The sequence below is a fragment of the Cyanistes caeruleus genome, chromosome 6, assembly GCF_971803275.1.
Source record: "Cyanistes caeruleus chromosome 6, bCyaCae1.hap1.1, whole genome shotgun sequence".
NCBI lineage: Eukaryota > Metazoa > Chordata > Aves > Passeriformes > Paridae > Cyanistes > Cyanistes caeruleus.
Window position 1 is genome coordinate 47,151,421 of NC_141706.1, and position 22,296 is coordinate 47,173,716.

At 39.8% G+C, this 22,296-nt stretch overlaps 1 protein-coding gene across 5 annotated transcripts in view; it reads right to left on the reverse strand.

The window, feature by feature from the left end:
• Nucleotides 1-6,424: 6,424 nt before the first annotated feature.
• Nucleotides 6,425-22,296, reverse strand: part of SPTLC2 (serine palmitoyltransferase long chain base subunit 2) — a 72,140-nt gene continuing 56,268 nt past the window's right edge. For 2 of the 5 annotated variants that reach the window (XR_015288163.1, XM_086893487.1), the window contains 3 exons: nt 14,578-14,713; nt 12,397-12,526; nt 6,425-7,355 (listed from right to left, as the gene is read on the reverse strand). Coding sequence is in view for 3 of the 5 variants with exons in the window: in XM_086893487.1 (XP_086749613.1) it covers nt 7,236-7,355; nt 12,397-12,526; nt 14,578-14,713 (386 nt within the window). In the remaining 2 variants the exon portion in view is untranslated. Of the gene's footprint in view, nt 7,693-12,039; nt 12,226-12,396; nt 12,527-14,577; nt 14,714-22,296 lie in introns of those variants that run through there. The other 3 variants (XR_015288164.1, XM_086893489.1, XM_086893488.1) reach the window with 2 other exon arrangements.

Here is a 22,296-nt window from a genome sequence, read left to right on the forward strand (position 1 = left end):
CGGCCGCACGAGGCGGGGAGGGAGGATGGAGGCGCCCTGGATGGAGAGGCAGGAGTCGGGACGCGGCCGGACAGGGGGCTCAGAGCCTCCCGCCGCTCCCCCGGGGAAAAGAGCTGGGAAAAGCCGCTCCTTTTCCCCTTTTTCTCCGAGCGCCAGCCCTGGGGCCGCTCTGAGGGAGGGGGGACGGGCCCCTCCGCTCCAGGCCGGCCCGCAACAGGCAGAAACGGGGCTCTGTGCTCCCTGGTGAAAGCCCCGGCTGTTCCCGAATTGCGGGAGAAAGTTTCTACCACTCAAAAAAGGTCTTCATTCCATGATCTGCTCTCTTCTGTGCCGGCAGCATCTTACCCAGCCCTGAAAGCCTGCTGGAAACATGGAGTTTACTGGGGGCGTAGAGAGTATTTTCAGGATTTCCACAGGCGTTCATGAGCACATGAAGGAAATTAGGGAAAGGACTATAAAAAATTATTAGGGAAGGACACTGAAAGGAGGTTTTGCAGCCCAATGAGGAGAAGTGACAGTAGTGGCACAGTCCAAGAAAGTGAGACCCAGCATTTCTACAGCAGCCTTAGCACAAAGCTGCAACTCACCTGGGCGCATTTGTGTACCCACAGCTAACATCAGGACCTGCATCTCCTCTTCAAACACCGACATCTGGTTTATGCAGACTTAAGGCTGAGATGAATGGAAGGAAATGTTTAAAACAAGACACAAACTGCAAGACAGATGTGAGGTCAAGAATCCCATGCGAGATGGATCAAGAAGCCCTTTCAAACATCTCATTAGCAGCACGGCAGCTGAGAGCAGCCTGACACTCTAACAGCACCCAAGGGTAGCAGCCTAGCTTTCAAGCACAGCAGCTTTTTGGGGCCAGCACCAAGCTGGAGCGGGCACTCATCGTGGGAGTGCTGCACGTCAGCAACAGCAGCTACAACTGCAGGCGTCTCTCCGCAACCCAAGTGGCTTTTCTAGACTGCACATCAAAGCTGCTGCTGTATGATGGAGCAGAGACTGCCAAAAACCAGCTAAGCATCCCTCTCGCAAGGTTTCCTGGCTCTGGAGTACAAGGCTAGAGGGGAACAATGAGTTCTGAGCTCTCAAACAGGCTATGGTTTTACCAAGTCATTCCAGTATGAAATTTGTGTGTTGAATTGTTTTGAGGTTTTTATTTTGGGGATGGGTGGGAGAGGGACTGAGAAGGAAGAGGGCTCAGTCTCCTTAACAGGGAAAAGCCTCATTAAGAAAAAAAGTGCCAAAATAATTATATAGGTTTTTTTTTAAAGTCTTTATTACGCAGAACATAGAATATATTTGAATGATTTTTTTCCCCAAGCATTTTTTTTTCTCAAGTGTTTTTTTAAAACATGCATTGTTACCTTTTTAAAGCCAATGTACCATACATTTGTATTTTCCCCTGCCCACAGAGCATCCATATTCATGTTAATCACAAGTGTAAAAAAAATTAGACATCTGGCATAAAATATTTTGGGGGGGAGCCCATTTAAAAATTTTATCTAAAATGTCTTATCTACAAAAAAATCCAATATATATGTACATTATAGCAACACAGAGGCATAAGAATACAGTGCAATTTAAGATGAAGTGCTGTGACTTAGTGATTCTGCCCAGGGCTCGTGGAAATGTGGGCCACCATTGGCTTTGGGGCTGCTAGCCTAAAGCCTCAGGCTCCAGCATTCCTCAGTTCTCTCAAATGGGTCTGCAGTCAATATTGGGAGGCTAGAGATGCATTAAGCTTAATATACCATTAGGGGGTAGCAGAAATACTGTCTGAATAGGATGAGCTTTGGCAAAAAAAAAAAAAAGAAAAAAAGAAAAGTTTACAAAGGTCAGATGGTTTGGTGCATGTTTCACCTCACCGTGGTTATTTTTGGAACAGCACCAACCCTTGGCATATTCATGTGAGACCTGTTCACCTGCTGTTGAGGAAATGAATTTGCTAGCTGCCACTGGTTCCAAAGTCCCTGACTGTTTCAGTAGGTCTCCCACTTTCAGCAGCCCAGGAACAAGTTCGGGATGGAACTACACAGGAACTATGTAAGCTACACAGGAACGTTGGTGCAGAGAACTGCTCTACTTTTGGCTCTCATATACAGACATCTCCTTAAACAGCTGCTAGCCAGGATCACACACAAATTGAGTTTTGAACCTCTCCCTCCCAAGAAAACAGCAGTGCATACTGCTTAACTAAGAGCACTGAGTATTCTTCCATGGGTTAAAATCCACTGCATTCTTCAAGGTCAGTCTTAATATTAATTCTTCATACCAAGAATCACAGTTTAAGGCCTTCAACACACACCACAGTCACCATCTGCTTCACCCAGCCCCTTTTGGGGATATAAGCACAACAGCTCCAATGTCTGCAGCAAATGCTTCTCTTTTTAGTGAAAGCTAAAGCACGCTATTTCACACAAACACTTCATGTTCGTGCTCTAGTATTGCAATCTGAATCCTTGAACAGGTGAACAACTGCAAGGCTGGGAATGTTTACAGGAATACAAAGCCATCAGAATGACATTGGAGTTTTTTGGTTTTTTTTCTTTTAAAACCATGTTCAGGTTATGCAGATCAAATGACTCCTACTTTTCCCAAGTAGTGGTCCAATGCCACTTGGGTGTCAGGTCCAGCACCAAAGCCAACAATGCACCCGCTGAGGGGTCATACTAAGCATTCCTGAACAGCTCAGCACTTCACTAGTGCTAAAACAGAACAGACTGCAGGTGCCTCAAATCTCCATGCAGAAGGTGCCACCCACACAGATCCCAGCATGCTTGACACTTTCATAGGCTGAATATAAACTGTAAAAATAATTATATATAAACTGTATACATTCTGACTGAGCATTGCATATTGGGACACATCTCCACAAGTTTCCTTCTCTGTGATGCAGGAAGGGGGCTCATGCAAAGTGCTCCAGATCCAGTGCTGCAAGGTTTTCTCTTAGATGAAACGAAGTCATGCTCACACTTTCTTCCAACCTCTCCTATGATCTCCCTGAATGGATAACATGGCTTCTGAGTGAGCAAACAGCTGTAAGCCAAATGCTTTTCAGAGGTAAAGAAATCAGACTTTGCACAGAAGGAGAAGAAGTATTTACCTTGTGTGGAAAAGTTTTAGAGGAGTGTCCATTCAGGCACTGAAAGCTGCATTCCTGATTTAGGGATACTTGTTCAAGCACACATGAAAAATCCCTGTACAGCTGAAAATAAGCAATGACTGACTACCCTACTTCTCTCCATCTCTGCTGTATCAGTCCTTCATTCACACAGCACAGAACTGCTGATTTTATGGGCACACTTCCCTTGCCTGTTCTTTGTGAAGGTGCAGCTCTGATAGTGAGTACCACATCTGCAGTCTTAAGAGAAAACAGCAAGAAGAGGATGGATAATGCAATTTCTTCAGATGTTGGGTCAACTCCTGAGTCTTTGCCTAAAGCAGAAGCATACTACACCCATAACTCAAGAACCAGAACTGTCCATTAAGGATGCTACTTAGAATGGAAAAGATACAGCAACTAAAGAATTAAATATACCATATACATACTATACAAAAGTTTGTGTCATGTAAAAAACAAAAATGAAGGCCCTGAATATTCTGACACAAAAGAATTGGTTTATTCTCTGCCAAAGAACTAAAGGAAAACTATGAATCAGGTTCCTTAAGACAAAGATCTAGTTGGGAAGGCCAGTTTCTAACAAGAAGCAGATCTCCCACTCTTTGCTGATGCTCGGTAATAGGAGCTTCTCAATTTTCTTATGAGTGAAAGAATATGGCCATTAGCATTAAAAACAGTAATGGTTCTAAACTCTTTACTCTGCTCAAGAGGCAAAAACTTGCTTGCTTAGTTCTTCAGAGAGGGACTGGGAAGGTAACTATTGTATATTTATAAGTAAGTTTAGCCAATATACAGTACTGGGCAAAATCCTTTGTTCAAAAGCAGCCTTCATTTTCTTTCCGATTTTGCATCTCTTAAGAAATACCAGGAGTCATTTTCAATTAGAATGTCTCTGAAAAGTTGGCAGGGACTGAAGTTTTATTTCTTAAGCAGCTTTTCTTCCTTTGTGATCTCTCAAGATTGGTTCTTTCATTCATTTCTACTGCCAGGAGAAAAAGGAGACAGATTTCTGGTCAGTATATAAATATCAAAGCAGCAATCCATCCTACACATACTGTGACAGCATATATGCTGTAGGTTTGCCTAGCACAAACCCTTATTGGAGTTTTTTTAGTAGATGCAAAAAGGCTTTCTTGGCTTTCAATCTCAGCGAATTACTGAATGAAATCTTGGACTTGTAATTCTTACTTTTTCAGAAGCAGTTTCAACAGGTTTCATTATTTTTACCAGACTTTGGCAAAACAGGTTCTCTTGAACAAAAGGCTTCAGAGAGGAGTGGGTGGATTTGCTTCCCAAAAAGGATATGGCAAGGCTGAAATGTAACCAAGCAGTTTGCAAATGCTAACTGCCAGAATTATTTCTGAAGTGTCTTTGTAACCCAAAATTCAAAGTTATATGCAGACAGTGTGACACAGCAGAAAGATACTAAAATGCAGAAGCTTGAACACAATTTCCTCACCAAGTGCAACTAGAAGCCAAATGGACGCTAGTAATTTTTCAACACTGACCATTTCGTAAGTATTACACAGGATTTATATATATTATGGAGATTTTTCCAGATGCTTTTCTCCCTTCCAAAGTCAAGACGCTCTAAAACTGATTTCTAGAGACAAGGTTAAGATTCAACACTTGTAGAATCTATGATAACCCACTTGGAACTTAATACATCACAGTTTCCAAACTGACTCGACTACACAGCAAACAAACCCACTGTACACTTGTGAATGCTTATAAACAGGTACCTATTGATCCAAGCCTTTAAACTGGTCAGTTTTGTCTGCTCTTAAACCATTTCATGATCAAGTTAATAGAATCAGGGCTGAAGTCAGGGCTTCCTGTACTAACCTCCTCTTGTTCCCGAGTACAATCCAGAGAGGGGAAAAAAAAAAATAGATCAATAATTCTTTGAGGTAAAGCTTCTTGAAGTCAGAAAGCAGGTAATCTGCTGGAATGTTAGAGCTAGTCCTGGGCAGAACATGGGTGAGAAAGTAAGCTCAGCTAACTGCTGTTTATTCACTCGGGCTGAACATGTGAGACTATTTCATAGCTATCCAAGCTGCACATACAGACTTCTCAGACTCTGCACTCTGCTCAGAAGAACAGCTAACCAACATTAATGGACTAAGACAGAAATAGTTATCTGGACCTATTTTCAAACAGTCAGTTTCAGTTCTTCAGTTCTTCTCATGTAATTAAATTTCTGAAATCCAACGGTAAAAAGATGAACCGGTGTTTTGAAGTTCCATTATACTAAAATGTATGAAGTTAGATAATCTATAAAATAGAAGCCAATTCTGCTTTAACTCACCACATGTATTTGCAGAACTGCTTGGTTCTAGTGGCCAAAACACTCCCTCCCTGTTAGCTGCAGAGTGAACATTAAAGAACTTTAAAATAATGAATTTTTTTTTTCAGCACCACACAAAGAGCTTTGAGTTGCTCTCTGCTTTAGTATTATGATGATGGGTCTGTTCATAAAACCTCAGTAACCTGCAGAAAGTATCTTGCTAACCCAAACTGAAGAGCTGGCCCAACTGACATAGTGTTAACAATTGTTAATTGCTAAATGTTAACATTTTACTATCTTTGCAGAAATCGTTTATGTCTAAGTATAAATCACAGAAACAAACTACACTGCAATTTACTCATACTTAAAATTTTTGGTACCTTTTTGTTGATCCATTCTGTTCCCTGAAAGAACTCAAGATGTAAAGGCTAAGTAGCAGACCAGTTCTAAAGTGTGTTAGAGCAAAGGCATCTATTTGAAACAGAAGGACAGTATGAAACTTGCAAATAAAGACTCCAAACAGCAACTGGCTCAGTGAACACTCATTTGAGCAGTGTTGATCAGTTACAGGAGTACAAAAGAATAAAGATATTGCACTAAATGCAATTATGAGGACATTTTCTCTCTTCAGGGAAGGCCTACAGACATGCAGCTGCCGATGGAACTCTGCTGGCCAGCCAAAATATAACGTATGACTACAAGATTCAAGCTGTCCATAAGCATAACAGGGCCAGTGAAGAGCACCTCACAGATGACAAGAAACAGTGAGTTAGCAAGGCAAAGGGCAGCAGTCCTTCACAGATCTCCATTAAATAGATGGTTCTCCTAATAGTCAGCCTATTTATTGACGGGGCTTAGTCTTAAGACAAAGCATGAGACTTGCTCTAGTTTGTTTAAACCCAAGAGCACCCTTCTAGGACTTAGTGACTTTTTCATGACTTCATGATAATTCTAAAGCAAGAGAAACTAACCTTAGGATGAGAAAGCAACACACACACAACCCATAGTTTTTCTTTTTTTTAAACAGAAGTATTTAAAACAAAACAAAACAAACCTCTCTCCATCACTTACCCTCTTATCAAAGGGACAATTAGTGTCAAAACCAGGAGACAATCTGGTATATCCATACTGGGAAGGAAAAGAGGCTACAGTTCCAGAAGTCCTTCTGCCTGTGGCTTACAAAACTAAATAATGTTTGGGAACAATGGTCCTGTCAGTGACATGTCAACAACACATTTATTTTAAAAAGGCTAAATTCAAGTTTTAAACATAAGTAACTGCAAATGAAAAAAACAACTTTGGTTGATTATCCATCTTGTTAAATATGTCAAAGTTAGCAATCAACAGTTTCTCTAGGAAGTCTTCAGAAACAGACAGGTCAGCTCATTCCTTATTGGGAAGATCAGACACCTAGCAGTGACACTGAAAATGCTGCCATGCCAGCGTCACACATGCTTGCAACATCTCAGCCAGCATTTGGGAGGCTAATGGTGCATACAAAGTCTGAACTAATCAGCCACAGCCACTTGGGTTGCTGTGAACTCATTGAGACAAATAAATAAAAAAAAAAAAAAGCAACAAGAAAAAAGTAAAGCCAAGCACCTCTAGGGCCAGACCCTGAAGACACAGGAATCAAAGAATTTTTTTCTCCTCTCCCTATTTACAAAATGCCGTTTAGAGCTGATGTGGCCACTTCAGTATTGTGAGGAAAAGTCTCTTATACTAAGCAGTCATAAGTGTGTGTTCAGATGCTGTGGCCTGTGTGCCACGGAGTGTCCCATGGGGTGTGTCCCTCCCACTGAGGCACATGGAGGGAGTTCAGTCTTCTGTTTCTTCATATGTTGTCTCGTCAAACGGCCGGTCCAAGAGAGGTACCAAACGGCGACGGGAGTATTTCAGTTGCAAAAGGTCCCCAACTTCATTGATTTCTTTTAAAGCCTGACAAAGAGACCACAGCAGATCAGCAAAGGAGACAGATGCAAATTATCTACACATCTTCCTTTATGCCTGCCTGCAGACTATTCTGACACTTCACTTGAGATTTTCCTATGCTAGAAGCTGATACCTTCAAAAGTGCATAGGATTTTTTTTTTTTTATTTTAGCGTTCAGAAATTTTGAGACCACATAAACAGCACTGGTCACTTAACTGAGAGCACCTATGCATCCATCTAACTATTCCAGTTCCAGAACAGGATCATAATATCCAGCAAACCCCATGACTATTCATAGGTAGAAAAACAGAATAATGTTCTTCCCTTCCTGGAGGCAATGAAGCTGAAATAGAAAAAAAAGTACATTTTGTTTGAAGTTTGACTCCTCCTTATTATTCAGTTTGAAAACAACCTGTGTTAGCAAACCTGATCTACTGTACTTTTTAAATTGCAAAATAGCAAAGACAAATTACAATAGTCTACAACTATAGAACAAGTTCTATAGATCCATCTGTTACATCTACATTTGGTTAATCTGCATTGTCCTTATACAACTAGAGATGAAAGCTATGTGTCATAAACAGCCTGGCACAGGAGATTTTTGCCAGACAATACAAGGAAAGAAAAATAAAAAATTATTCTGGGTAGGACTCCAAGCATTTTCTCCTTGGAAAGCAAGTCCCACTGAGGTTGCCTCAAAGGCCACACTCAAGCAACTGATGACCCAGAACACTGCTACTGAATTAGCACAGCCTTTTACCATTTTGACCTGAACTCAAATATTTTGAAGTTTACCAGAGATCAAACATCTGCTTGCATAAGAAATGAGGGAAGTCCCAGCTCAGTTAATCATACTTCCATTATGTTGCAATCTCTGATAAGACATTGGTCCACATACAATAGGGTCTGTTAAAAGCCAAATCCTAAACTTCATTTCTCTACAGAACACTTCTAGAGCAAAGTAAAAAACAAATCAGTTGCTGCAAACAAATGTGTGATAGCATGTGATGCTAGTTATTTTATACAGCCAAATGACAAAAATAATTCTGAAGACCACTTCCAAATCCAATGTGATTTTCTGAATTCAAAGGTTGGCATTCTTCACTGCCTTGAATTGCAAATTTATTGAGATAGGTACATTCAGCATTGCTTCAGAATTTCACTAATTCAACATTAATGCTTCAATCTGGGTCAAATGCTTGTCTCTTGAGGACAGTTGGCAGATGGAGGTTAATAGCTGTACATGTTTTTTCTTCCTAGATGGATAGTTCAAGTTTTTGTTTCTTTAAACAATGGCCCTTCATGCTTGTTATATCTGGCAACAAAAACCTCTGCACTCTAAAATATGGGGAAACTACAAACCCAGAAGTTGGACCTCAGTAAAAACAAAACAGAACAAAACAAAAGTATGGGCATAGTTTGCCAGAGCTTTAAGTAAAGATCCCATATGGAAGCAATTTAAAGCTGAATTTCTGTTGAAAGAGTATGTTAACTGTTATTCTTGAATGCAGATTTAGGATTTTATTAATTTAAAACAAAAAAGGCCATGTGACCAGCAAAGACTACAAAGGAAATGGCATTGGTGTACTCTGACTTTAGGAGAGTGTAATATATTTTTCATCACTGAAAAGAAAGCACAGCCCACAGCGATGCAGGTTATGAGGGACTTCACTCTGATCCTACGCCAAATATTTTTAGGCAAGGAAGTTTTATTTACATAAAACAGTTAAAATTTTAACTAAGAACTGTTCCTCACCATGTGGGTGTATTTAATAAGAACAAAGAAGCATTACAAATATCACTATTTGCAAGACAAGCTTCTCTTCCCTATGCTTCAAACCTGGATAATTTTTTTTTAAACAATACAAGAGCCCTAGCTACCATTCATGAATACACAAATGGGATACCAAGTTGTCTTCTCTGTCAATGACCTGAAGAAGGTGTCTGCCAGCTCTCCCCAAGTCCATTCATTTTAGCTCTTCCTCCGCCAGATAGTGTTGCCAGAGTTAGCAGAGGAATTAGACCTGAGGTTTGCCTTAATGATTAGCTGCCTGAAATCAATCCCTTTTCACTGCATCACAAGAAAACACAGCACAAAGTCTTGACACAAAGACACTGACACAAAGACTTGCTCCTTATTAACTCCTCTTGCCAATGCTCTGGGCTCTGAGCATGCAGCTATTTTGAACCATAAAGGGGGTTACACTAACTTGGAAAAAAGCCTCCACATACTGAGCTAAATCAGGATTTCTTCATTCACTTCAAAATTCACACCTCATTTTGCTCTGGATTAATTTTCTTAGCAGACAAGCTCTAATATATTGAACATGCATTTCCTCAATTTAGTACATTTAACACTTGCAGAGGTACTCTAGCAATGAGTTTTATGTTAAATGCAAAAAATACGAAACATTTTTAAGAAAATGCAGAAAGAATTGACAGGGAAAGAGGTTTTTAAAGCAGAGTAACAAAAATTACAGACAGATTTTCGAAGAGAGCAAATGTGGTACTTATACAGACCCTACAAAATAAGCTTATTGTGGCAAAGGCCCAGCTAGTCACTAAAAGAGAAGACCAAGAATCTAACCTACTGTAAAATTGCACAATTGCTCAGGTTGCGCCCACACATCAAGTTTGTAGAGTTTCAGTTTCAGCTCAATTTGCAGTAATATGATTTCAGAGACTTCAGTTTCCTCTATTTTCCTTCCTTCTATCTCTTATCCATTCATCCCCACTCCATGCCCACCTGTCCAGAAGTTTGCATCAATGAACTCAGGTCTATTATCAATGCTGAGCCAAGTCTGATACTATTTATTTTATACAAGGGGAAAGGAAGCAAAAGAGAGGGTCTTCCCTGAATATGCTGCTTCAAAACCTTTATTTGGAACAGAAACAACTAAATAAAGATAATTAAGGGAAGAGTAGCAGGACAAGTAGCTGGGAAGGAATTCCTTGAGCAGTCTGCTGTTGGAGTGTTATGTTAGGGAATCTCTCACAAGGCAGAAACAACTGAGGAACAGCAAGTACAGCACCACAGATACACAGCAGGTTCATACTACTCAATGACACTACACAAACATTATGACACTGCTCACACCACACACTGCCTTACTTATTTTTTTAACAGAAATTAAATTCAAAAAGTGTGTCATTTTAAGCTGTTGATTTTTAGGTAAGTTTTGCAGCAGTCAAGTGTGAAAAGGTTGAGTCTATTTTTTTTTACAAGACATTAGTAAATATTTGTTAGATATCTTATTTGCTGTGCACATATTGAAGTGTTACCACCTAATCACATTTGGACATTGGGAATGATTTCCCCTTCTTCCGTGACTACTCCCAATCACCTTGTCCACAAAATGTTCAAAAATAGTTTCAAGATTTTTTTTCTCCACAATCTTCTCAAGATAAAGGCAAGGCTATTCAACATTTCTTTTGCCTTTCTTAAATAAGATGACATTTGCTGTCTTCCAGTCCTCAGGAGCCTCCTCCAACCACCACACACTCTTCCTCCAAAGATGATAATCAAGAGCGGCATTGCAGTCACAGCCAATTCCTTCAATGCTTATGGATGCAGCTCATCAGGTCCCATGTACTTGTGCATGTTGATTTTGCTTAAATGTTCCTTTACTGGAGCCTCCTTCACACCAAAGGTAAGTTTTTACTGCTCCATACCTTTCCACTAGTCCCATGGTCTCAGGATTCCTAAGTCACAACAATAGACTGAGACAAAAAAGGTACTGAGCACCCTTGCCCCTTGCTCACATTTCTCACCTGATCCCATGTGCCATTCAGCAGCAGTCTTCCACATTTTCTCTACTCCTTTTGCTACTAAAGCCCCATAAAAGCTTTGCCTGCTGCATTTGATATCCTTTGACAGACTGAGTTCCAGGTGAGCTTTGGCTTTCCTAACCCCATCCCTGCATGCTCAGGAATGTGTCTCTATTCTTCCTTGGTCGCCTGTCTGTGCTTGCATCTCTTATACACTTTCATGATATATTTTCATTGGTTTGTTCATCCATGCAGGCTTCCCATCACATCCACTCTCCTTTAATTCAGGATAGATCATTCTTAAGGGAAGGACTGGGGAGGAAAGACCAATTAGCTGTCCTGGACACCTCTGCTCTTTGAGACTGTATCCTATGGGATTCAAGTAAGTCTCTGAATAGAACACAGTCTACTGTCACGAAGCCCAAATTCATGACTCAACTTAGTTTATAATCTGAGTCACAGATCCTCAAAGTGGGAAAAAAGTGTGATGTAGAACTTTGGCAACGCCTAAGAAAGCCCATGTACACATGTCCATCAGAAAAGATTATTTAGAAGACTCAAAATTTAATGTAGCTACCACACCAAGACATACTAAGAATAGTCAGACTTATTCATATAATGTTCTTTCATGTCTTGTTAGTCAGAGTAACGACCATCCTTACTTTCTGAAGGCAGCATCTCCTAACTGCATCTCCTAACTGTGATGTAGGCCTCCTTTGAGGTGACATCTGTTCTCTCTGCAAGTGCTGGTAAGAGCAAGTAAGGCCCTGCATGTGGTACAGACTCAATAGGACAGGTTCATTTAAGATACAGTGCTCTGAAGCTTTAAACAGGAATAGTAATCACTTGAAAAAAAAATTCTCACTAGTAATCATGCACTTCCTTTTGAGAGAAATAGAAATGGTTTGCAGGTTCTCAGGCATTTTTATTTTTTTTCTTACCATTAGCATCTAGGGCCAGAAGATGCAAAATATTTCCTTCTAACCAGTTCAATCCAAGGTATAGCCTTTAAAGAGGGTAAAAAGCATTGTCTCACAGGAACGAGACTGTCTCCTTTTAAAATAGGACAAGAAAAGTCCTGAGATTTACTCTAAGCAGCCATTCTGCACTGTTGAAGCAAGGAAAGAGATGAGTCATTGCCAGCTCTGTTGCAAAGGGCTTTGAAGATTAGGTTCAACTGTGTCGCATACCAAACATTGAACCAGTGTACAAACCCCAGACAATTGTTGTATCTTTATTAGCAGGCATGAGCAGAAGGAAGACAGGATGAGACACTTACTGTATCAAGCATCTCTTTGGTATGAGCTGCAGACAAACAGAATCTGGCTCTGGACTCGATGATGGGGGTGGCAGGGAAGCCCACAACCACAACACCGATGTTCCGCTTCAGCATCTCACGCCCAAACGCACTGCCAAGAGAGAACGAGATCATCACAATTATTCCAGTGGTGGCAGAGCAGGAGCAGGAAGAACTCAGTATGGTAACCTACATAGGCCTTGGTTATAGCAAGGCTGTCAGACCACAGTTTGGAGCTTCCACTGCTTTCTTTTTAGGGACAGAAACGCCTGCTCACAAAAGCCTTTTTTAAATTCAATCCCAAGGCGGTCCTTTTCAAAAGGTTTCAGTGTATTAAGTTCTAACAAAGATGAAAGATTGTATGTGGCAGAGACTTTCAGCAGGCTGCTTCTAAATGGATTTGTAACCTAAGCCTGGAAATCTTTCCAATAGAAAAGAATGATTTTGGCTCAGAAGTTTGACTATACAAGGAATCCCTCATGCTGCAATACCCCAAAGTGGATGTTTCTGCAGTTTCAAGATGTTTTGTTTTCATGAATTTAATTCGATTAAAGTACATTATTGCATCACAGAATGTACCACGTTATAAGTTTCAAAGGAACCACTGAATCACCACAGTAAACTGAGATCATCTAATATGACACCAAATATTTTTAAGGAAGCTGCAAAAATATTATACAACTGTCACACACTTTCTTCAACAAAACAAATGCTTAAGGAGATTAAAGAAAGTAGTGGCAGTGACTTATACAATAAGAGGCACAAAGATCTCAGTTGGATCTGTAACGGCATTGCAGTTGGGGGTGTTTCTACATGCCACAGGAAATGGTTAATCTTTTTTGAACTGACCTTGTTGTGAGAAGTAGCAATGAACTTAAGAGGTTTATAAGGACATATAAAAATAACATTCTTTTACTAGGCCTTGAAATTTTCTGCCACAACTATTTTCCTTTTAAATAGGTGCATCCTGATGCACTTCATTTTGCATGCATTTAGTACTCTCAAACTATTTTAAAAACAGGCTACAAGGGATAAAGAAAGGATTGAGTAAACCCAATGCAGATCCTAAGGGTCAACTCTCATCAGAGCTCTCTGTTCTTGCTCATTTTAAGATACCTGCCCAACTGCTCAGCTAATAAATATTTCCATGAACATTTCCAAGGAGAAGATTGTATTGACTGGTAGAGAAGCTGGGCAGTGGAAACAGCTGCCTCTGTGTGCTGGATGTGTAATCTGCAGCACCCATAAAGGTAACACAGGCCTTCTAAAGCTTTGTTACACTGAGAAGGGTGGAAAATTACTGTACAAATATATATTTATAAAAATGCATTAATATATATTCATGTATTCATAAAAAGTGCCGGACTGAAGCCTGAGCTAGTCAAGCACTAGTGATGTTCAGTACAGCTTAAAATGAAATTATGTTTTCTAAATTTGAAAGGGTTGATTGAGCACTGCATTATACAGACCCTCAAAAGTAGTAATTAAAGCCAAACTGTCCTTGAAATCAGGATTTTGTTTATGTTGGAAAAATTCTCGATACATACTTTATATATCCTCCTTGCAGAATTTTAGTCTGAATTATCCACACAGCACCCCACAAATCAGCAAGCATTTATAAACCTATGTGCTACAGCTGTTTTAGCATTTACAATACAAATACCCGAGTAATTATATCTAGACCTCTTACAAACTTGGGATTCATTAAATACATGTTGTTGTGTCCCATCATGTCTTGCCCTGCTGCTTTTTCTTTCCTAATTTTCAGAGTTCATTAACGAAAATGCTGGCTCCTTCTGATCCAAGAGCTAGTTGAAAGACTTCCTCCAGTGACTTTTAATGGTAATTTTCACTCAATTTCAGCTCCTCTTTAGCACATTTATACACTTTACATATAAATACAATGGAAACACACAACTCAACCATTAAAACATGACACATAGAGACAAAATTGTTTCCCTGAAGTGCTTTCCTGATGACCCAAGCTACAAGCCTCAATTTTCTCAAGATCACTTATAGAAGGTTCCATATTTTATATGACTCAGTAATGATAATAAAAGCAAAAATCAAACAAATATTTTCTTATATTTAAAAAACTCTTCATATTCTTACACCAATCTAGCTTTAAAGAAGATGGGTAAGAAGTTATGTTGTCACACGTACCCAATTTTTGCTGGCATGTACAGCATCAGAGGCACCACAGGGGAATCTTCATTTCCATAGATGATAAAGCCCATCTCTTTCAGTCGTCTCCTGAAATATCTTGTGTTCTCTGCTAGCTGCTGCACACGTGCTCTCCCTAGGAAAGAATTGAAGGTGAGACTAAACTCAATTATCATAAGTCACATCCATAACTGCAATACAAGACCTAAAACTAAAGTACAAGACATTAATGTCCTGCTTGTGCTTATGGAAGCGTTAAAAATAAATGCAAATTAGGATTTGCAGTGTCTTCTCCATGTAAGCCAAGATTAATCATGCATTTCCTGACAAGTCTGAATGGACCAGGACAAGCACAAATATCAAGTCCAAGCACTGCCTAGTTTTTCCATATCAGGTTTTATTTCAATCAAGAGTTACCTGGAAAAAAAAAAAAGGCAATTACCTGCTTTTAAACAAGATTCAAAGTTTTCTCAGAATTCACCAGTAACTGCATCTTGAAGAAGAGTTTGATTACACTTTGAATAATTAATGGAAAGCCTATTGAATCAGCTGGTGTTGTTCGCCACAAGTAGTGCTTGCCTGCACTACTGTAAACTACTACTTTTCTCTTTAGATCTCTTTGCTGAACTATCACGTGGCTGCTCCCTAACCTTTTTCAGTTAAAATGAGCTGGGTTTAAATTAAACTGATTACTTCTGATAATCCAGCTTACTTCACTTAAGTGGCAGCAGCGAATTTCTCACGTATTCAACCATTTCCATAGGGATTCTTTGATATTTGCCAAAACTAGTACACAGGATGCTAGACAGCTAGTACAATTTAAATATTTCAGATGTTCAGATATATGCATAGAACAACCTATTCATCAGTTAATTAAATTCTAGCCTAGCTACTGTACTATATTACTGTATTACCCAGAAAAAGGGTCACATCATCTCATTTAAGCAGATCACAATAAATTTTTGATCAGCTAATACTCTAATGTGCTTAAGAGATTAAGCACTATGCCATTGATAAGACTATAATAAGTAACACTTAACTTACTTGCCTCTGGTCCACAAAAATATATTTTTTGATAACTGATTACCCAAACACTGCCTTGCCCAGGTGGGTGATTGATAAACTGAATCATTAAATGTACAGCATGCAGATCTATGCCACATAGTGAAGGTGCCTGCTAGACATTAATCGTCTTCCTTTAAAGTTGTTTTAAAGTTGTAGATAACATAAGGTGATTAACTAACAGGAATTCCAGGTCTCAAAGAAACATCCAACACCCACACAGCTCTGCTCCAGGCCAGAACAAATGTAATTTTAAGAACCTATATAGTATTTGTTGCCAAGAGTAGCAGATATTCCACCCACAACCACGCAATCAAAAGCAAAATCCCATCAAAGGCAGAGCATAAGAAAAAAAAAAAAGATGAAACCTGTTAAGTTTGCAAAACTTGGCCATCATTAGTGGGTAGAAGCTAGTATTTTTAATAGCACTGACTGCCACTTAAGACATCTTTTCTTCTTCATTAACAGCATTATTTCTTAATCTTTTCTCCCCCAGAGCTTCTCCAGAAGATTAATTCCTCTTCCCCAAAAAGCAGTAAGATTTCAGCAAAACACAAAGGCTTCCTGAATTTAATAAATTAATTTTTTAATTTATTCACATCAGATCAGATCCTCTACTGCAGACCCAGCTTTCTCTTGAGTTTTCAGACCAATTATTTGGTCATTTTAAATAACCCAGACTGCAAAATGAAGTTGAAAAGAACAAACTCAATAAAATTAAAAGAACCAGGCTTACTGCAAGTTATTAAAAATAGTGGGCCAAAAGCTACTACTTGCATCTCGAATATTGTGGCAATCAAATAAATACATAACTGCCCACAGCAAACTACATGCAGAATAAAAAGCTATTTTGGTACCTTCTGAGAAAGCTGCATCTGCACATCGCCTACACAGAAATGCACCAATTTATGAAATGTCAGGTCAGTGATGTATAATTGTATCAAAATACAAATCAGATTCCACCAATATAGTGTAGTAAGGTAACATACACAGCTGCTGTTATGAGCCCCTCTCCCAGGACAAGGAATGAAGCTTTCATGATACATACATCTTCTCTGTGTTCCCTTAAAGCATGGAGTTTAAAGTGATGAAGCAGAAGGAATTTCATTTCAATTTATGTTTTCCCCTCTATACATTCATACCCTTTTCCATGTTAGTGGGTGCCTTCCAGACTAAAGATTAAAGATCAGTCTTAATTTGTAGTGAGCAACTGCTTCACAGTCTTCCTTAAACTCCCATAAAAACAGGTTATGATTCTAGGTTTGTCCTTACAGATTGAAGAATGCTTTGCAATGTAAGCAAGTCTCAAGAATGAATCTTTCAGTTCTCTATAGAGATGTAATCACCTATTAAAAGCAACTGATGTATTTGGAAGATGTTGCCTTCTTCAGGTTTGTGGGTCTCAAAAGTCTATCAGCTTTTACTTCACTCTAGAGCCATCAAGCAATTTAATGAAATTATTACTTGTTTGAAAACGTGTGACAGCAATAATATTACCAGGAACTTGATAACATATTAAGTGGCATTTCTGCCCAATGGCTCACTACCTATCACATATCATTACTATTGGAAGAGAACTGTAGCTGTGGTGAAGCAAAGCATTGTGAATCAAACAAAAATTGAGCACGGGTTCCTTGTCTTCCGCTTGCCTTTCTCCCTGCCTTCTGTGCAAGTACTCTTCACCATGTTTAGTCTCCTACTCCACTACAAAATCCTACACTTGAAAGAGTGATCCCACATGCTAATTGAACAGGGTTTGCAATATTATGCAGCAAGTATATATCCAGTGCTTGGCTCTACTAATGTTTGCTGGTTCAGACCCATTGGTACACATTGGTGTAGCAGGCTGTCAACCACTAGTACAGCTCCTCCTTGTTTTCTGGGACCACAAAGACAAACCAAGCAGTGCTGGAAACAACAGTGAGTAGGTATCATTGCTAATCCTGCTTGCAACCCAAGCAGTGCTTGAGCACCCAAACAGGACCTCTAAATCCATTCCCAGCCCAAGCATCTCCTGAAAGTTAGAGCTTTGTCCACAACTGCTCAACTGTAGGCCTAGAAAAATTGTCAGGACTGCATAAATTCTCCAGCAACTGGCTTTTCTGGCAGTATGCAGCTGCATTTTTAAGACCACGCAAAAAAAGGACAGATGCGACGCCACCCTGCCAATTGTACTTGCATAGGAGTTGTGCAATGATTCTGGTAATGTCCTTTCATCTAGGAAACTGGAATGTGATGATGACATTCAGCAAAGGAAGAAAAGGGGGAAGAAAGGGATGATTACTGGAACTGAGTTCTTCAAAATGTTAAAAAAACTAGAAATGTTTATCAGATCAACTTATCTCAAGTCCCTCATGGGTCCTGTAAATGGCTTAAACTAGCTACTGAGAGAGCAACGTTGAAATTAGAGGATAACTAATAACTTTTCCTGTACTTCTATACCCTTCTGCAAGTTTACTGCAGTCATATCAAGATTGCTCTTAAACACTTCCTTGCTTGTAGTAGCCTGGCCATCATTTAGTCTAAAGTGCACATATACGTCCTAAAGAACATGCTGTCATTGTATCAGAAGTTCACATGCCATCTAAAGGGAAGAAACACTCTCCTATCACAAATATACAATGTAAGCAATATTATTTTAAAAATGCAGCTAGCATGTACCTGAAAAAAAAAAAAAAAATCCAACACCCCACAGAAAGTACTTCATTATGAATCTGAAAGCACACGAGATGCATGTTCCTTGCAACCACTGGAGTAAATTAATGTCTTTGCCAGAGCAGTTTCCCACAGGATAAAACAAGGACCCTGAGATTAGCTCAGATGATTAGAGCATGGTGCCAATAATGCCATGGTTGTGGGTCCAATACCTTTATGGGACATTCATGTAAGAGTTGGACTTTGTGAACCTTGTGGGTCCCTTCCAACTCAGGATATACAGTGAATTCTCTGAATAATACTTCATCACTTATGAAGGTGTCTGCTTTAGAGGTCCTAATGCTCAGAAAGGCAGAAGTTATAATGAAAACAGGAAGCACAGAAGGCAGAGTTACTGAATGCCTTCTTTGCATCAGTCTTCACTGACACCACCAGTCCTGAGGAATCTCTGACCCAGAAGACCAGGAAGGGTAAAGGAGAATTGTAAAGATGACTCTCGCACAGTGAAGGAGGACTGGGTTAGAAAACACATAGGCAGACTTGACATCCACAAGTCTGATCATCCACAGATGACTGAGCACTGTAACATAGCCCAGAGAGGTTGTGGAATTTCCCTCACTGGGTATCACAGAATCACAGAATGAACTGGGTTGGATAAGACCTTTGATATCATCAAGTCCAACCTATGACCTAACCTAACACCTCCCCATCAACTAAACCATGGCACTGAGTGCCATGTCCAGTCTTTTTTTAAACACATCCAGGGATGGTGACTCCACCACCTCCCTGTGCAGATAATTCCAGTGCCCAATCACTCTTCCAGTGAAGAATATTTTTTCTGAAGTCTAACTTAAACTTCCCCTGTTGCAGCTCAAGACTGTGTCCTTTTCTTCTGTCAGTGGTTCCCTGGGAGAAGAGACCCCCACCTGACCACAAACACCTTTCAGGTAGTTGTAGAGAGTGATAAGGTCGCCCCTGAGCCTCCTCTTTTCCAGGCTAAACAACCCCAGCTCCCCCAACTGCTCTTCACAGGGCTTATGTTCCAGACCCTTCACCAGCCTTGTTGTTCTCTGAATGCATTCAAGCGTCTCAATGTCCTTCCTAAACTGAGGGGCCCAGATATTAAAGAAATGTCGGATACAATCCTGTGGAAAGTGTTCTAGGGTAACCCTGCTTGAGTAGGATGGTTGGACCAAATGATCCACTGTGGACCCTTTCAACCTTACCCAGTGTGTGATTCTGTTATTATAGAAGAGATATTTAAGCACATTTCTTCTTGAAGTAGAAATTTGAGTTACTGAACTATAATTCAAGATACTGGCTATAATTATCAGCAGGATAAAAAGGGGGCTGCACATTCCACCACAGTACATCAAAACTCCTTTTGCAATGGATTTACCAATGACACACATCAACAGAGAAAGTCATCTGTATTTAACCTCACTCTCTCATAAAAGCTCATGATTAAACTAACAGTCCAGATACTTAAGGATTCTCATACAACCTAGATTTCCAGAAGTCAGTTTAATAAATAAACAACAATTGGTCAGCAATTAAAAATTTTTGCACAGCCAGGATGAACTTAGCCTTTGGGGGAAGGAAAAAAAAAAGAATGGTTCTTAGAGCTGATGTCTGTGTCAGTTCCATGTTAAAAATAAAAAAAAAATCATCTCTACAAAGAACAAAGAACCCCAAAAGTTACCCTCCTCACAAAAATCTAGTATTTATAACATTTCTGTCATCTATTAAGGTTGATAAATAAGCTATCATAGATGGTATTGGACACAAAAGAAAATTCAGTTCAACCAGGATGTACTTGTTTTCCTCCCCATGCCTTGATCTCTACATAGTAATTGGAGAGCAATCACAAATCTGTTCTAAACAGTGCAACACTTCATCAGCATGGCTTCTTGAGAAATAAAAAACATGTTGCATTACACAGACAGATTACCCTCTGACACTGAACTCAGTGGGGCAAACCAACTTCAGACAGGCAAAACCACACACAGGCAGGATTTTATCTGCTTGTCACACTAGGGATCACTGCCTCCTGGATCTAAAACAAAGATATTCCAATTTAAAGAAAGGTTTACATTTTTAATTAGTTCTTACAAAGACTTCAAGGCAAAATAGTAGGACACATCTTGAAAAATTACTCCTTATCAGTGAAAGTGTAAGTTGTATGCACAAGCTCTTGTTGGTCAACAAATACCAGTTCACATTAGGCAGCCATGATGAAGTTACTCTATATTCTTTCATTAACCAATCTTGTAGATGCTCAACACTAATATTAGAGTTTTATTATTGCAGCCTTGATTTAACCCATTTACTTTGTTGTCAACATGGAAAGAGAGGCTAAACTAAGAAATTTCATGCCTTCACCTTATAAACTGATTGAAAACTAACATATTTGTTTTTAATGATGAAATTAAAAATGAAGAGTAAAAAAAAATCTTCATACAAATTGACTGGAAATCAGTAAATGCAGAATCATTCCACTTGTGATACATATTTACTGGCCCAATTACCCAGTCCCTCAGTAACACCTCATGCTGTAACCAATCAAACATATTCAGGTTCAGTTTTCATTATATGATCAAGGAAATAAAAACATTTATTAGCAGAGATTTGAAAGAATTCTGTATGAACTTGTGAAGATGTAGTCTGACAGTAGGCACACAGCCTCTGGTAAGACTCAGTATGTGTCTAACAAGAAATAGGTTTAGTTAACAAGATTGTCAGGTGCACATTAAAGATGTTTTAAATCACTGTAAGAAGATCACAGCAAGTTAATATCAGATTCATAAGGTACCTTTAAGATGAAAACACTCTACTAATACTTTGTGGAAAAGTTGTTTTCAGTCTCCATTGTAATTCACACTGTTTTTCAAGCTGGTTCATCTTATGAATTCTTGCCAGGTGTTGGAGGTGAGAAGCATTATATTAACTACTAATAGATGTGCCATCCTTAATTTGAGGCAGAATCATTTATCTTAGTGTTTATTTAAGTCAAGGAAGGGATTTATCTGGCAATCAGTTTACTCTGCCAAATACCACAACTTTACTGATGTTTGCACGACCTCTGCAGATACTAGATTGCGAGGAGGGCTATGAATTTTGTAGGACTGCTTACCTGGGCAGGTTTTGTCTTCTCCTCTCCTGATAGCCACAATCCAGGGAATACAATAAAACTTTGCCCTTCTTTGTACAAATGCTTTCCCTGAACTAAACAAGTTTTGGTCTTTCTTAGAACTAAAAATAAAGCTAACTAAAAGAAGGTACTTGGCCAACTAAATGCTCATGGGGATTATGGCAGCTCTGAGTGCATGTATATACAGAAGGGGTAAGGAAGAGACCAAGGTGGGTCATTTCATCAAACCTCCCTGATCAAGCAGGGTCAGCCTAGGGCATTTTGCACAGGATTGTATCCAGACATGTCTGTAGTATCTCTAAAGAGGGAGACTTCACAACTTCTCTGGGCAATCTGTTACAGTGCTCAGTCATCTGCACCATAAAGAATTTCTTCTTCATATTCAGACGGAATTTCCTGTGCATCAGCTTGTTCCTATTGCCTCATGTTCTATTCCCTGGCACCACCAAGAGCCTGGATCCTTCCTCTCGGCACCCTCCCTTCAGCTACTTGTGTACATTGCCAAGGTCCCCTCTCAGCTGTCTCTTCTCAAGGCTGAACAGTCCCAGCTTCCTCAGCCTTCCCTCCTGAGAGAGATGCTCCAGTCCCTTGATCACCTTTGCTGCCCTCCCCTGGACCTGCTCCAGGAGCTCCATGTCTCTCTTGGACTGAGTGGCCCAGAACTGGACACAGCACTCCAGCTGTGGCTTCACTAGGGCTGAGCAGAGGGGCAGGATCACCTCCTTTGACTTGCTGGCCATGCTCTTCCTAATGCACCCCAGGACACCACTGGCCTTCTTGGCCACAAGGCAGGGCACACTGCTGGCTCAGACAGCTTGTTGTCCACCAGCACCCCCTTGTCCTTCTCCACA